The sequence below is a fragment of the Tamandua tetradactyla genome, chromosome X (genome assembly GCF_023851605.1).
Source record: "Tamandua tetradactyla isolate mTamTet1 chromosome X, mTamTet1.pri, whole genome shotgun sequence".
NCBI lineage: Eukaryota > Metazoa > Chordata > Mammalia > Pilosa > Myrmecophagidae > Tamandua > Tamandua tetradactyla.
This window is the reverse complement of record NC_135353.1, coordinates 92,751,451-92,769,722: the sequence shown is the minus strand read 5'-3', so window position 1 is coordinate 92,769,722 and position 18,272 is coordinate 92,751,451. Positions and strand designations below refer to the sequence as shown.

Sequence of the window (18,272 nt, the reverse complement as noted above, 5' to 3'; positions counted from 1 at the left end):
AAAGAAAAAAAAAAGTCGATTGTGATGATAAAAAAAATATTTAAGCCCTCCAGCCTTCTATATTCCGGAACAGGTAGAAGGAAAACTATGAGAGGATCATATGGTAGCCCATGACATACTCTGGGATCTGTCCTGTAACGACCTGTTGAAAAGTGCTTTGAAAACTATTGCTTTTTTATTTCTCTGCTTTATATATATGTTACACTATATAATAAAAAAATTAAAAATGAAAAAAGCTTGCAGTACAAATGCCAAACACTGTAGTACCTTGGAACCTCTTTATTTTTGTTTGTACTAAGAAATGTGAAATTCTTATTCAACTTTCCCAATTTGAATTATTGATATTCTCACAAGCAGTGTGGACAACCAAAGCTATAGGCTGAGCCCCCAGTCTTGGGGTTTGTTCATATGAAACCTACCCCACAAAAGATAGGTCAAGTCTACTTAAAATTTAGGCCTAAGAGTCACCCCCAAGAGAGCCTCTTTTCTTGCTCAGATGTGGCCTCTCTCTCCAGCCAACATGACGAGCAGTCTCACCACCCTCCCCCTCTCTGCGTGGGACATGACTCCCAGGGGTGTGGACCTTCCTGGCAATGTGGGACAGAGATCCTGGAATGAGCTGAGACTCAGCATCAAGGGACTGAGAAAAACCCTAGAATGAGCTGAGTCTTAGCATCAAGGGATTGAGAAAACCTTCTCGACCAAAGGGGGAAGAGTGAAATGAGACTAAGTGTCAATGGCTGAGAGATTCCAAACAGAGTTGAGAGGTTATCCTGGAAGTTATTCTTATGCATTAAGTAGATATCACCCTGTTGTTAAAGATGTAGTGGAGAGGCTGGAGGGAACTGCCTGAAAACGTAGAGCTGTGTTCCAGTAGCCATGTTTCTTGATGATGATTGAACAATGATATAGCTTTCACAATGAGACTCTGTGAATGTGAAAACCTTGTGTCTGATGCTCCTTTTAGCTACCATATCAACAGACGAGTAGAACATATGGAATAAAAATAAATAATAGGGGGAACAAATGTTAAAATAAATTTAGTTTGAAATGCTAGTGGTAAATGAAAGCGAGGGGTAAGAGGTATGGTATGTACAATCTTTTTTTTTTCTCTATTATCGTTTTATTTCTTTTTCTGTTGTCTTTTTATTTCTTTTTATAAATCGATGCAAATGTTCTAAGAAATGATGAATATGCAACTATGTGATGATATTAAGAATTACTGATTGTATATGTAGAATGGAATGATATCTTAATGTTTTGTTTGTTAATTTTTTTTAATCAATAAAAAAAAAGAAATGTGAAATTCTTAAATTTCTTGTCAGGTAATCTTCTTTTTATATAGATACCACTTCTGGTTTTTACTCAATGTGGTAGTGATGTCCTATACCTTTCAATCAAAAAGTTTCACAGTGAAAATTAAAATATCAAGTCTTAAGATGAACAGTTAATGTAAATCTTAAGAAGAACAGTTAATGCGTTCCTGTGGCCTAGATTCTTGAAGAAAACTGTATAATTATATAGCTTTTACAATGTGACCGTGTGATTGTGAAAAACTTTTGTCTGATCCTCCTTTTATCCAGGGTATGGACGGATGAGTAAAAAATAATAATGATAAAAAATAAAAGAGGGAGATAATGGGTAAAAATTGGGTAGACTGAAATATTGTGGGTCAATGAGAGAGAGGGGTAAGGGTATTGTATGAGTTATTTTTCTCTTTTTATTTATTCTTCTGGAACGATGCAAATATTCTAAAAATTATCATGGTGAAGAATACACAACTATGTGATGATATTTGAGCCATTCACTGTATAATATGGTTGGACTGTACATATGTGGATATTTCTCAATAAAAACATTTCTTTTAAAAAGATGAACAGTTAAGTCATAGTTCGTAAGTGGTAAGGAAAGCTTGGAAAAAATTTGATGGGCACAGTAGTAATGGGGGTGAAAACAGATAAATTATGTCAAAATAAGTGTGTTACCTTTAGAAGTAAAGAGCTAAAGAACATTGTTCAATAAGTGGCATAACTGGAATTTTTACTATTAAACATGGATTTTCTAAATACATGGTCCAAGAATTTTTTCATGATCAGTCTTTAATAGTTTACTAATTTTTCTCCACTTTTTACATGAATTTTAAGTTACAAAATTGTCCAACAACTCTAATTAAAAAATGAAACTAGATATTGTAATAAATTTGGTATTTTCATAAAGAGAAAAAGGGAAGATTTCAAATCAATAACCCAGATTTCCACATTACAGAACTAAAAAAAGAAGACAAACTTAATTCTAAGGCAGCAAAAGGAAATAAAGATTAGGAATGGAGGTAAATGAAATAGAGAATAGAAAAATCAATAAGAAAATCAACAAACCAAAAGTCAGTTGTTTTATTGTTTGCCAAGGCTGCCTGAATGCAATATATTGGAAATGGACTGGCTTTTATAAACGGGATTTGCTTACTTACAAGTTTACAGCTCTTTGGAGAAAAGACAGCTGGCTTTCCTCTGCCTTTCTCTGTCACATGGGAAGGCACACACACAGCTGGCCTTTCCTTCTGGTTTCTGAGTTCAAATGATATTCCCCAGGGTGATTCCGTTCTGCATCTCCAAACATCTGGGTCCAAACTCTTTCTCTCTGTTCTGACTCTTCCTTTTAAGCCTCACTCATTGCAGAAGGCACTCCCCTTAGCAGACCGACCACAGATATAATCAGCCATAAATGAAATTCAAATGCTTAGGACTCAAGTCACTAGCAACAGAACAACTGGGCACCATCACCTGGCCAAGTTGACATCTGAATCTAACTACTGCAGTGCTTCTTTGAAAAGATCAACAAAATTGACAAACCTTTACTAGACTGACTTAAAAAAAGAAGACTTAAACTATCAAAATCAGAAATAAAATACAAAAAGGGGCGGGGCCAAGATGGCGGCTTGGTAAGGTACGTGCGTCTTAGTTCCTCCTCCAGAGCAACTACTAGGTGAACAGAAACAGTGCAGAACAGCTCCCGGGGCCACGGCAGGGAATGGACACACAGCGTACCCCAGTCTGGACTGGCTAGTCTGACTGCGAGACTCGGCTGCGGTGAGATCCCCGAGCGGCGCGCGATTTCCCGAGCAGCGGCAGCTGTGGCGGCCGGAGCTCCTCCCTCCCTCCTTCCTGGGCCAGCTGAGAGTCTCAGAGAGGCAAGTTTTCCAAGCCGCGGCGGCCGGCGCCCCTCTTTTGTGGGCGGCTTCCTTGACCGGCTATGAGTCTCGGATCAGAGGGCTACCCAAGCCGCAGTGGCCCTCCCCCGCGGGCGGCTTCCTTGTCCGGTGGCGAATTCCCCAAGCCGCGGCGGCCGGTGACCGACGCCCCTCCCCCGCGGGCGACTTTCTGGTCCGGTGGCGAATTCCCCGGGCCCACTGGGGCCGGCGACTGACACCCCTCCAGGGAGAGAAGGGAATTTCCAACAGTGGCAGGGACTGGGTCCAACCAAACACCAATAGGGGAATTAATAAAGGAGCCACAGGGTCCCCTCAAGCCACGGCGGCTAACGCCCCCACCATGCGCGGCCCCCCGAACCAACTGAGAGAATTGGATCGGAAATCCCCAGGCCGCGGAGATCGGTGACCGGGGGGATCCATTCCAAACACGTGAGACAAACGTGTGCCAAGAGCGCCACCTACTGGGCAGGATAAGAAAAACAGAACCCAGAGATTTCACAGAAAATTCTTACAACCTTGTTGGGTCCGACACCCAGGGAAATGTGACTAAATGCCCAGACGCCAGCAGCAGAAGATAACGGTTCACGCTCAGAAGATTGAGAATATGGCCCAGTCAAAGGAACAAACCAATAGTTCAAATGAGATACAAGAGCTGAGACAACTAATGCTGAATAAACGAACAGAGAGGGAAAACCTCTTCAAAAATGAAATCGATAAATTGAGGGAGGACATGAAGAAGACATGGGCTGAACAAAAAGAAGAAATAGAAAAACTGAAAAAACAAATCACAGAACGTATGGAAGTGAAGGATAAAGTAGAAAAGATGGAAAAAACAATGGATACCTACAATGATAGATTTAAAAAGACAGAAGATAGAATTAGCAATTTGGAGGATGGAACATCTGAATTCCAAAAAGAAACAGAAACTATCGGGAAAAGAATGGAAAAATTTGAACAGGGTATCAGGGAACTCAAGGACAACATGAACCGCACAAATATACGTGTTGTGGGTGTCCCAGAAGGAGAAGAGAAGGGAAAAGGAGGAGAAAAACTAATGGAAGAAATTATCACTGAAAATTTCCCAACTCTTATGAAAGACCTAAAATTACAGATCCAAGAAGTGCAGCGCACCCCAAAGAGATTAGACCCAAATAGGCGTTCTCCAAGACACTTACTAGTTAGAATGTCAGAGATCAAAGAGAAAGAGAGGATCTTGAAAGCAGCAAGAGAAAAACAATCCATCATATACAAGGGAAACCCAATAAGACTATGTGTAGATTTCTCAGCAGAAACCATGGAAGCTAGAAGACAGTGGGATGATATATTTAAATTACTAAAAGAGAAAAACTGCCAACCAAGACTCCTATATCCAGCAAAATTATCCTTCAAAAATGAGGGAGAAATTAAAACATTCTCAGACAAAAAGTCACTGAGAGAATTTGTGACCAAGAGACCACAAACAATTGTACACAAACAATTGTACACTGACAAACTGGACAAACTAGATGAGATGGAAAAATGACTAAAAACACAAAAACTACAAAAGTTGACTCTGAAAGAAATAGAAAGCTGGAATCAATCTACAAATTATTAGATTGAATCAATAATCAAAAACCTCTCAACATGATAGGGCTGACTAGGTATTAAGATGAAAATTAGCCTAATTGCCTTCCTTTTGCTTTGGCAACCTTTAGACTTCATCCCTATTACATTTTTTAAGTTCTTGTCTTGGAAAGCAGGTACACATCAGTATTTTTATTTATGCTAATTTTCCATCATGAATACTTCATAAATTTGCATTCATCCTACTTTTGGTCTGTTTGTTTCCTAAATTTGGAAAGTCCATACATTTTCATTGGATTAAATCTGATTACACTGCTGAAGTTTAGAAGGAACTATTTAGAAGAAAAACTGGTGATTTTTTTTTCTTTATTTTCCATCTTTATTGAGGTATAATTGGCACAATAAAAACTGCACATATGTGAAGTATACAATTTGATGCCTCTGACATATGTACATACCATGAAACTATTACCATAATAAATAATGAAAATATTCATCATCTCCAAAAGTTGCAACATGCCCCTTTGTAATTCCTCTTTCCTTACCCTCTCTCCCGGCCTCCCAAACCCCAACCAACCACTACAGAGTAGTTTATATTTTCTAGAATTTTATTAAACAGAAGCATATAGTGTACAGTTCTTTTTTTTTCTGGTCTGTTTTCTTTCATTCAGCATAATTATTTTAAGGTTCATCCATGTCAGTGCATGCATCAGTAGTTTGTTCCTATTTATTGCTGGATATGCTCTAACTTGTTTACCCATTCTATTATACAGTTATGCCCTAATTTATTTATTCATTAACCTGTTGAGAGACATTTGAGATGTTACCAGTTTTTTTGGCTATTAAAATAAAGCTGCTATGATTTAAAAAAAAAAAACTATCAACAAAGAAAACCCCAGGACCAGCTCTTTTCAATGGCAAATTCAAGAAACATTTGAAAAATTAGCAGCAATCTTTGTAAAACTGTTCCAAAAAACTGAAGAGGAAGCAACACCTGCTAACTCATCCTATGAGGCCAGTATTAACCTGAAACCAAAGCCAGACAAGCACATACAAAAAAAAATGGAAACTTTACAAGCCCTTAAAAGCATAGATGCAAAAATCCTCAAACAAATATTAGCAAACCAAGTTCAGCAGCATATAAAATGGTAAGTCACCATGACCAAGAGGGATCAATTCTAGAAAATTCAATGGTTGTATAATGTTTGAAAAACAAAAAATGTAATATACATTATAGAACAAAGGGGAAAAACAACACAGTCATCCCAACTGATGCATAAAAAGCATAACAATATCCAACACCCTTTCATGATAAAAACACTCAAGTTAGGAACATAAGGTAACTTCTTCAATATGATAAAAGACTTTCACAAAAACCCACAGCTTACATCAAACTAAACAACAAAATACTGAAAGCTTTTCCCCAAGATGAGGAACAAAAGAAGGATGCTCACTTTCTCCACAACTAGGCAACACAGTACTGGAAGTTCTAGCTGAAAAATTTAGGTAAGAATAAGAAAAGCATCCAAACTGGAATGGAAGAAGCAAAACTCTCTCTACTCACAAATGACATGATCTTACACCTAAAAAATCCTAAGGAATGCCCCCCCCCCCCAAAAAAAAATAAAAACCTGTAAGAGCTAGTAAATGAATTAAGCCAAGCTGTAGGACACAAGAACAATACACACAAAAGTCAGTTGTACTTCTACACTATAGCACTGAACAATCCACAAATGAAATTAAGAAATTCCATTTACAACAGCATCAAAAAATAACAAAATACTTAAGAATAGATTTAAACAAAGAGGTGTAAAACTTTACACTGAAGTTTTAATACACTGCAATACACTTGCAGTACAATACACTGCAAGACGAAATTGAAGAACACCTAAAGAAAAAAAAATCCCATGTTCATGGATTGAAAAGACTTTATATTGTTCAAATGACAACACTCCCCCAAACAGATTCAATGCAATCTCTTTCAAAATCCCAGCAGCACTTTCTGCAGGAACAGAAAATGCTATCCTAAAATTCATAAGTAATCACATGAGACCATGATAGCCAAAACAATCTTCAGAAAGTACAAACTTGGAGGACTAACTTTGTTCCTGATTTCAAAACTTACAATAAAGCTGTATTATTCAAAACAGTGTGGTACTGGCATAAGGACAGACATCCACATGCAAAAGACAGAAGCTGGAACCTTTACACTATATACAAAAATTACTTCAAAATGGATCAAAGAAACTTCAGGTATTTATGTGACAACCTGAGACTCAGAGTTAGAGCACTGAAGTATACATGTCAGCACTACCCCATTCAGCAACTGTTAAAAAGGCTGAAAAAGTTATCAGACTTCTACTCGAGATATGAATGAAGCTGATCTGGATAGGACTAAGTTAGATCAGAATACTGGGTAAAGGATGATATGGCCCATATTTTCAAACTTCAACCTCTGTGCAAGATCAAAGGGAGACATGTTTATTTGGTGCAAAATTTATATTTTGGGTAGCACATTATTCAATTTAACTTGTAGAGTCAATTTACCTGAAAGTACATGGAATCTTGAATAGGGCTTGAGAGCTTGTTGGTTTGTACAGGTTAGTGTGATGCCCCAATATATCCCAGAGTAATTTGGACAGAGAATAAAAAAGTATTTGCAAAGACCCTTTAGAGGACTGGGGAAAAAGGAGGAAATATTAAACTTCCCCATCTGGGGAATTCCCAATATTCTCGCAAGCAATTAGGACAAACAATTCAATACGCTGAGCCTTCAATCTTGGCGCTCACCCATATAAAGCTTATTTCTGCAAAGGAGAGGCTAAGCCTACTGATAATTATGCCTAAGAGTCACCCCCAGAGAGCCTCTTTTGTTGCTCATATGTGGCCTCTCTCTCTAAGTCAACTTAGCAGGTGAATTCACTGCCCCACTGCATAGGACATGACTCCCAAGGGCATAAATTTCCCTAGCAACATGGGACCTGACTCCAAGGAATGAACCAGGACCTGGGATCATGAGAATGAGAAAGCTTTCTTGACCAAAAGGGGAAAAGAGAGAAATGAGACAAAATAAAGTCTCAGTGGCTGAGAGATTTCAGTCAAGTTATCCTGGAGGCCATTCATACACAAATTATATAGATATTTCGTTTTAGTTTATAGTATATTGGAGTGGCTAGAGGGAAGTACCTGAAACTGTTGAACTGTGTTCCAGTAACCTTGATTCTTGAAGACTACCGTATAACTATATAGCTTTTACCACGGGACTGTGTGATAGTAAAACCTTGTGCCTGATGCTCCTTTTGCTCCTTTTATCCAGGGTATGGACAGATGAGTAAAAAAAAAAAAAAAGAAAGAAAGAAAGAAGTTTGGAAAATAAATAAAAAGGTGAAGATAAAGGGTAAAACTTGGGTAGATTTAAATACTGTGGGTCAATGAGAGGGAGGGGTAAGGGGCATGGAATGTATGAGTTTTTTCTTTTTATTTCTTTTTCTGGAATGATGCAAATGTTCTAAAAATGTTCATGGTGATGAACACACAATTATGTGATGATATTGTACACTATGCATGGATTGTATATGTGAGGTGATTTGTCAACAAAATTTTTTTTAAAAAAAGTAAACATCAGATACTTTTAAAGAACGTCTTTTGTTGCTAGATGTGGCCTTTCTCTCTCTATGCCCAAATCTGCTCATCCCAGAGATGAGCTTGGCCCTGGCACCTAGGGAACTGACAATGTTTTCCTAACCAAAGGAGTAAAAGAAATGTAACAAAATAAGGTGTCAGAGGCTTAAGAGAGATCAAAGAGAGTCGACAGGCTATTCTGGAGGCTACTTTCATGCAAGCCTCAGCTAGATATTGCTAATTGCCATGGTTTGCCAAATGCCAACCAATATCATTTCTGTTAACCATAAGGAATACCCAGGGCTCTATCTAGGATTCTATAAAAGTTGCACACACTAAGTTTACTTTTCAGAAGCCTAAAATGTTCAGATGGTCCCTAGGTGAGATAAGTCCTGAAACCCAGAGGTGCCAATCTCTCCAAGAACATCAACCAGTTCCATCCTTTTTCCCATATTGTCAACACCCCTTTTCAACTTGAAAATAGTTAGAATGGGCATAACCCAAATATCTCTACAGGTTGGGAGAAGGATCAAAGGAGGAGTTGTTATAATAGAGAACTTAGGATTTAACAAATGAGTATGGCCACTGAATCACTGTATTGATATTTATTTTTTAGTCTACAGTTTCGTGGAGCACCAAGAAGGAAAACCTGAAACCAGAGGACCTCTTTTGTTGCTCAGATGTGGCCTCTCTGTCATGGTCAGGTTCATGTATCAACTTGGCCAAGTAGTGGTACCTGTCTGGTTAGGCAAGTGCTGGCCTGTCTGTTGCAATTGAGGACATTTCATAGAATTAAATCATGATCATGTCAGCTACATCCACAGCTGATTCCATTTCTAATCAGCCAAAGGGGAGTGTCTTCTGCAATAAGTAATGCTTAATATGATCACTGGAAGCCTTTTAAGGAGGATTCAGAAGAGACAGGCTCTTCCTGTTTCGGCTGGCGAGCCTCTTCTATGGAGTTTGTCCAGACGCTCCATCAGAATCGTCGGCTTCACAGCCTGCCCTGCGGATTTTGGACTCTGCGTTCCCACAGTCATGTGAGACATCTTTATAAATTTTATATTTGCGAGTGCTCCCTGTTGATTCTGTTTCTCTAGAGAACCCTAACTACATACCCTCTCTCTCTAAGCCAACTCAGCGTGTGAACTCACTGCCTTCCCTCCTACATGAGACATGACCTCCAGGGGTGTAAATCTCCCTGGAAACGTGGGTCAGAAAGGCTGCGTTAAGCCAGGACCCAGCCATCAAGAGACTGAGAAAGCCTTCTTGACCAAAAGGTGGAAGAGAGAAATGAGAAAAAATAAAGTTTCAGTGGCTGAGAGATTTTAAACAGAGTGAAGAGGTTATCCTGGAAGTTATTCTTATATTTCATATAGATATCCCTTTTTAATTTATGATGTATTGGAGTGGCTGGAGGGAAGTACCTGAAACTGTTGAGCTGTGTTTCAGTAGCCTAGATTCTTGAGGATGATTGTATAACGATATAACGTTTACAATATGACCATGTGATTGTGAGAACCTTGTGTCTGATGCTCCTTATATCCTGGGTATGGACCAATGAGTAAAAAAATATGGATAAAAATAAATAAATAAATAAATAAATAAGGGGGAAAAAGGGGTAAAATAAATTGGGTAGATGAAAACACTAGTGGTCAATGAGAAGGAGGGGTAAGGTGTATGGTATGTACAAGTTTTTTCTTTTTTCTTTTTATTTCTTTTTCTGGAGTGATGCAAACGTTCTAAAAAACAACCATGGTGATGATACTGTGAGCCACTGATTGTGCACCGTGCATAGAAAATACGGGTGTGAAAACTTCTCAAAAACAAATTTAAAAAAAATAAAACCTTTTAAAAACTCCAAATTTTTTTTTTTGCGGGGAGGGTGTAGTTACTAGTCAAAATGTATATTTAAGCGTGCAATGTAAGTTCCATAGGAACAGGGCCCTCATCTATTCTATTCACCAAGGCAGTACTTAGAACAGTTTCTGCCCACATGGCATTGGTAATGATTAATAACTAATATTTGAGTAATTGTTATGTCCCAGACCTTAAGGCTCAAGCTACCAAGAAATATTTGGTGAGTGAATTATTATGTTTTGAAGGATGACAATTATAGTCAGTTCTGTAACAATGCAACACATACTTTCCTAAACATCACTATGTTATACAAAATTGTGCAACGAAACCACAGGTCTCATGGGAAAAATGGAAAACTTCATCAGTGACACACTTTTTAAAGAGAAACCTAATAAAAAAAGTGCAGATTTACACGTTAGGTAGTTAAGAAATACAAGAATACAATAATTACAGCAGTTTAGCTTGAAAAAGACCTGAAGTTCGCTTGTGGAAATGGGTATCAGAAAGGTTGCAGCTTGTGAATTACTGTAGGAGGAGAAGCATCTGAAATCGGATGAAAAGTTGTAACAGATATGGATGAATATGACTTATAACACAATTGGTGAACTTACATAGCTGGCAAATGTTTGAGGCATGTATATTGTGTATTCTTTTGTAGCTCGGTTCAGCTAAATGCAGTTTCCTACATTCACCTAGGGCAAGGATCAGCAAATTCTTTCTATAAAGGGTCTGAGAGTAAATATTTTAGGCTTTGTGGGCTGTAAGTTCTCACTTGTTAACTATTTAACTCTGCCATTGTAGTGCATGAAGCAGCCATAGACACATAACCCAAATATCCCTAAAGATTGGGAGAAGGATCAAAAGAAAAGGAGTTGTTACAACAGAGAAGTTAGGATTTAATAAATGAGTATGACTACTGAATCATGACATTGATATTTCTTTTTAGTCTACAGTGTTGTGGAGCAGCTAAGAAGGAAAAACCTGAAATTGTGAAACTGTATCCCACACCAAACTCTGAAATCTGTTCTATAACTACTTGTTAAAATGCACTTTCTGAAATTTATTGCTTTTTTGTATTTAAGTTATATTTCACAATTAAAAAATGTTTAAACTAAAATAAAGCAGCCATAGAAAATGTAAACTAGCGGGCATGGATATGTTCCAATCAAACTTTATTTACAAAAACAAGCCACGGGTTGTGGGACACAGACCCCCAATCCTGCGGACAAAATCCTACATAAACAAATGCAAATTTTAACTGCTTATTTGCTTATGGGAATTTTACCTTATTACTCTTTGCATTTCATAACACCATGCACGGTGCCCCTGGTTGATACTCAAATATCTGATAATTAATTAAGCATTCCCCCAAAACATGGTGAATAGGATATATACATGGGAAAACCATTAACATGGCAATAATATTCATATAGAACTGATACATGAACAGCTACTTCAAACCAAAACTAAAAGACAAAGTCTCAGAGACAGGACCTGAAAATAGTGGCTACAGTGCAAAATTTAAAGAACCTTTCCCCTGGACAAAAAGAACAAGTGGCTGGAACTAATCTAGGTTTTTTTAGAAGTATTATCTTCAATCATAAATGGCCCAGAAATAAAATACACTGGATATAGTAATTTTTAAAAACAGAACATATGCTGAACCACAATAATTATTACCAAACATTCCAGCAAAAACGTGGTTTTTTTCCCTTTCCAATAAATGTTTGCACAAATTATGTGTAAAGGACATTATGACAGATATTAGCAACAAAACTCCTGTATCCTAACCACGTAAAAGTTTTAAGGCAAGAAAGATACACATAACACTGAATAAAGAAACCTCACCTCATTACTGCCCCTTTCCCTATTCCCCACTAAAAGCAGATAAAATCAAAACATGATCAGAACTCATAAGCAGAATTGATTTTTTAAAAATAACTTTATGGAACATCTAGTAAAATTTCTTCATTTTGCAAATGACAAAGCAAAGGACTAGAAAGGATAAATGATTTGTCCAGGGTCTTACAATCAGTTAAGTGACAGAGCTACAACTAGAACCCAGGACAGGCTCAGAGTTCAATGTTCATTCCTCTGTCACCAATTCTCAAACTTTTTGGTCTCAGGAACTTTCTATACTTTTAAAATTTAATGAGGACCCCCAAAGAGCTTTTGTTTACTGTCTTTTAAGAACTACTGTTCTAACCACAGTACCTCCTTCAGAACACCTCTTAGGAAACTTTAGCATTACATCAAACTCCCGTTTTACAGATGGAAAGATGTCACCTATAAAGTTAGTCATAAGACAAGCAATGCAAATGAGATAATACATGCAAAGGTATCCATGACCTGATCCCCAGAACCTGTGAATGGCCCCTTACCCAGGAACAGGGACACTGAGATGTGATTAAACCCATAGACCTTAAAATGGGGGAGATTATCTTGAATTATTTCTACTTTTAAGGGTTATCTCCAGAGCCCTTAAAAGCAGAAAGCTTTCTTCTTCTGGAGTTGAGAGTGATATGGTGGAAAGGGAAGTTTGAGGTACATGAAATATGAGCACTTGATGCCTCTGCGCTGGTTGGAGATAGAGGGGACAATAGATGAGGAAAGAGGGGGGCCTTACGTTGTCAAGTGGGGCTCCCTGATGGCAGCCAGTAAGGAACAGAGGACCACTGCCCTACAGCCATAAGGACCTGAAATTTGACAAGTGTCTGGAATGATCCTGGAAAGCAGATTCATTCCCAAAGGCTCAGGAGAGCAATACAGTCTGGCTGATGCTTCTATTTCCCCTTGTGAGACCCTGAGTAGAGAGGACCCAGTTGAGCCATAACCTCACCTGGTCTTCTGACCTACAGAACCATGAGATGAGACATGGGTACTGTGTGAAGCTCCTAAATCTATAAACTTTGTTATTGTAGCAGTAGAAGAAGAATACACACACGTCTGACCTAAAATAAGAACTAGGTAAAAATTGCTGTTTTTATTTCTAATATCATATTACCATTTTCCAAAACCTGTGCCTCCAGGGTCTTGGTAAAGTCAGCTCTTAAACTCTTTACCAACTCGTCCCTCATCTTCTAATTGCTCAGGCTTGGCACAGTTTCTGCAGCTTCATTGACTGCAGAACTATTTTCTTCTTTGCCCTATCCATGGAATGGTCATCTCCCTATGTTGTGTCCTTGAACCTGTCAAGTCGGCGTGGCCAAGCACGGAGAAGCTCCAGCTCTTCTGCAGTACCCCCCTCTCAACCATGCTTGTGGGACAGCACTGCCTTGTCTTCTCTTCCTTCTTTTTCTCTCACACTAAACCCATTTTTTACTGCAAGATCAAAACCTATTTCCTGAGCTGGTGCTCCTATTTCTGGAGCTCCCCTTACAGGCCCTTACAGAGCCTGAACAATAATTTCCTGCTAATATATGAAAATTGGGACCTATCAACTCTAAGTAATCCTGAGCCAGACTATTCCAGCAGAGACAGGCCTTTTAAATCTCCTTCCTTGCCCAGTGGAAATCATTCTGCTGCTTTTTCCCTACACCTTAATCTGAGAGGATGGTGTATGCCTTTTCTTTCTTTCTTTGTTTGCTTCTAAAATCCACCATCTGACTGACACTGAGCCCATGTTTTCCTGTTTTTTTCATTTTTAAAGTTTTATTCACATATCATACAATCCAACCTAGGTAAATAGACATGCATTCACCACCAAAATCTATATGAAGATACTTCCTTATCTTTCACAAAAAATCAATACCCCTCTCCCCCCCCCACACACACACATACACACACACACAAAATAAGACAAACAAAAGGATACACATACAGAGAGATTCTACTGGATTGTCCTGCTATAGTCAAAACTCCTTAAAGGAAGACCTATATATCACTTTTCATTAGCTTAAACCATATGCACAGCTTCTGCCAATGATCAATAGAATATTAAAAGTCTGGGGGAAGCACTTTATATAAACCCAAGGACTACCTGCATCCTGTCACCCAATCTATAAGTTTATTCAGACCCCAAAAGTGAAACAGGCACATAAATATGCACAATTTCTTATGAGGAAAAAAATGATTTCACATACTTTATCTTTACAGAAACACAGTTACTTATAGAAATATACTACGTTTATCTTATTTCTGGAACTACAATATATAACCGAAATTTTACGGCCGACCACATCAAGTGTTGTCAATAATGAGAACTGTTCTTCTCAAAACTAAGGACACAAATATCTTTCTTTTCAACTCCAACCCATAACATAACCAAACAACTGGTATTTAAATGCTTTCAAAACCCCTTCTAAAACTTTTATCTCCTCCCACCTCCACAGGCCTGGCTTAATGCTGTCCACATAGTGGGCATGCAAATATTTCACAGATAACATTTTTCAAAAATTAGGTTACCATGCAATTGCTTTTCAACTACCAACGGAATAGTTTCTAAGGCACTCTCATAGAGAACTTACGCCTTTTTAAATTTAAGACCAATAACAAGCTGTCACCTTTTTTAAGTTATCAGTTACCATAAGGATTACAATGACAGGTTCCATCAAATCTCCCAACACCACTGTCTGTATTTATAAGAAAATAAAATTAAGATTACCAATCAGAGGCTCACCTTTTATAATACCATAAACCTGAAGAAACAAGCCAATCTTGTTTAAAAAACAAACAAAAAAACCTTTAAAGATTGAGTTACTGTATAACTGACTCTTGATTATTCAGTCTTGATTTAGCCTTTATTCTTCTCCCTCTTGCCTTTTTGCCATTTCCTACCCCAGAATCCTCAAAATACTTCATTTTGTATAAACACAAGTAAAAATTAGAACTAATCTGTTTCTTTTTTAAGAACTCTGACAGAATATGTGAAAAAAGTCTAAAACTATCAAGTAAAATGAAATTGATCATAACGTATAGAATTTACCAATATTATTTCTGCCTCACATTAGAAGAAAATCAGAAGTGATTTCGTGTTGTGGATTCAATTCACTCAAACATTTTACCCATTGTATTCTCTTTTCATTAGGATTCTGGCTTGAGATGAATGACACTGCAGCCTGACAGGGTTCTTCTGAACACCCACTTGGAGCTCCTTCAAAGTTAATGATACTCAGTAAATGTCACAATTAAATAATCAAGGAGTGTAGCACTTTCGATTAATTACCTACATTTATATTTGGTGGTTCTTTTTTTTTTGGTGGTTCTCTTAACAAAGAGTTTTTCACCTAGTTTAAGATGTTCCTAGAATTAAATGTCAGTTACCTCATTATAAACTACATTTAGACATAAAAAGCATAAACTATAATTATGTAATCACATATTTACAACAACAATGACCATAATAATAGTTAACACGTACTTCTTCCACAGTTATATTCTAGCTAAATTAAAATGGTGATAATCAGGCTAGACCTGGCAGCTCAATCAAGGAGGCATTGATGGCTTGTAGTTAAGAACATAAGCTCTGTAGTCAAAACTGTCTAAATTCAACTCCAGCTCCATCAATCCCAAGCTCTATTAACTTTGGTCAAGTTCTTTGATCTCTCTGGGCCTCAGTTTCCTCCTCACCAGTAAAATGGGGAAAACCAAGTGCCTACCCCTCAAGGTTGTTGTAAGAATTAATTAATATCATATAGGTAAAGGACAACAATGAGCACTTAATTTTATTTATTATGACGATTACTGCTATCACCACCAAGACCTACAAAAACTCAAGATTAGAGAGAAAAATCAGCTCTGGGATAAAATGGATAATTCTAATCTGAAATTCTATACCTAATTTATTAATTTGTTAACCTTTAAGAAAAGGAGAAAATCCAAGTTCGACCTATGGTTTTAAATGTAGAATTCAGGAGACTTAGCAAGGCTTTGTAAAATGTAGAAGTCATATTTATTGTAAGGCACATCTTCCATGGATATGAATGTGCATACCCTATAAAAACCAGCCAACAAGTTTACTGGGTACATTTTAAAAGCCCAATACCCCATAAATAAAGGTTTCTTGTATTTCGGCCAATTAACAAAAATTTTGAAACCCAAGCCATAAGCTTTACACAACTAGAGATATAATCTAAGAACTAAAGTATGCTTTTTCTCAAGGGGATGAAAACATCTATTTACCACTTGTTAATGTAAAAAAAGAAAAACAAGCATAATATAAATATCATAAGTACATTCCTAAATTCTACATTCTAGTTAAAATGCTCTAAAAATGTATGCCAGCCAAATAGTTACTTAAAGACATGTTTTGCCAACTACGAATACAATTTCGATCCATGCTCCCTGCAATTTTCTTTATTTTGCCTCAGGCCACTAGACACCAAGGATACATCTCAGAGTAGAAAAATTACTTAATTCATCTCATGGGATGAAAGTTCAAATGTAAAACTGCCTAAAAAGCAAGCCAAACACCTGTTTACAAGTGGTATACACTTCATATTAACTACCTATATTTTTAGACACTGTCAAGAGGCAAAACAGAGGCACAACAGAAAAACAGCCTCAACTTAATAAATGTGCTTGATTGGAAAGCGACGGCCTGCCAGAACGGCTTCCCTTGCAATAAATCTTACTTCCTATCAACCCACGTTAACCTGCTCCCCATTCTTCACAAAATAAACAGAAATAAGGTACAATTACTTCTACTAAAAATTTACCCAGAACAGTGGGGGAAACATCTGAAATCTCCCTTACCATGTATCAAATCCGGACTTTTCAAAAAGTAGTATACTGGGATCCTCTGGAAGCCAAACCCTGCGTTAGTATCCCTGTGCCTTGCTTAAAGGTATATCCAAGGATAACCTTCAGGATCTATCTAGAATAGGGAAAGATGTAAATACCTAGCAAGCCCCCCCCCCACTCCCCCACCCACCCGACCCCACCCCGCGAAAAAACCCTGTCCCGGGGGAATGCAAGAAAAAACCCGCAGGGATTCGGTACTTCTCTCCAGCCCTACGAACACCGCTAACAAGACTCAGGATCTCACATCCTCCCTCCCGCCCCTCCCCCCTTCTTTCTCCACGCAGTCTCTAGGCCCAAAGATTAGGAAGAATGACCGGGATACCAAGGACTGCCTCCGACTTCGGGGTCTCAATCCCACAGGCACGAAAGAGTAAACAGAACCAACCTTCACCGGTTAGAAGAGATTGGAAGAAGCGCCCAACACCACAACCAACACCGCGCGCCCCCCCACCACCACCCCGGGTCCGAGCCTTCCGCGGAAACCCCGAATTCCCTCTCACCTAAAGAGAAAATGATGCCTTTCCGATAAGCAACTCACAGCCCTAACCCACCAGGCCAAAGCCTAACCAAACACCCGACTCAGAAGGTCCTAGGCCCAGACCGCTGGGGCTAACGAGAGGAGGTTGCGTTTTACCTCATGGGCTCAGTGGTCATGTTTTCGCTTCAACGCCTGGTTGGCTTCTGCGACCGTTAATACGCCGCTCTGCGCTCCCAGGCCTTTGATACAATAGAAATGCGGGAAAGTCTCAGTCGTCACTGTAGTTTGTGCTGGATCCTCCCCACAGCTTAAAGGCCGCTACCACTGCAACCGCCGCAGGAGCCGCGGAAACAAAGCGACGCCGCCGCCGCCGCCATTTTGTTGGGCCGAGGCTCAGGCTGAAGAATTGGCGCGTCCTCCCTCTTCCGCTTTCCGTCATTCATTGGCTACCCCCTCCACAGCGAAGAATCTTATTGGCTACAGAAATTCACCTTCTTTGGGGGCCTGTTGCTAAGGCCGTCGACGTCATTTGATCCCCACCACCTTTTCGCAGGGGGTCGGATTCAGTCCCAGTTGACCTGAAAGTGCTGGTAACGTATTTTGACTTTATTCTGCAAATGCTCTTTTGGTCCTTCCTTTTTTCTTTAACAAACTGACAAAACAGTACCACGAACTTACATTGAGAGTTTACTATATACCCAGCACTATACTAATCTTTTATCCAGATTATTTCGTTCAGTCTTTACACCTTTTGTGGGGGATGCTCATTTACCAGATGAGGAAACCAAATACAAAGACCCA

General features: G+C 38.6%; 1 protein-coding gene across 5 annotated transcripts in view; it reads right to left on the bottom strand.

Moving 5' to 3' along the window:
* ATRX (ATRX chromatin remodeler) overlaps positions 1 to 17,872 on the bottom strand; it is a 423,319-nt gene extending 405,447 nt beyond the window's left edge. For all 5 annotated transcript variants that reach the window (XM_077145058.1, XM_077145060.1, XM_077145061.1 and 2 more), the window contains exon 1: positions 17,628 to 17,872. In XM_077145058.1, coding sequence (XP_077001173.1) covers positions 17,628 to 17,647 — 20 coding nt within the window. In that variant the 5' untranslated portion in view covers positions 17,648 to 17,872. The remainder of the gene's footprint in view (positions 1 to 17,627) is intronic.
* Positions 17,873 to 18,272: the final 400 nt, after the last annotated feature.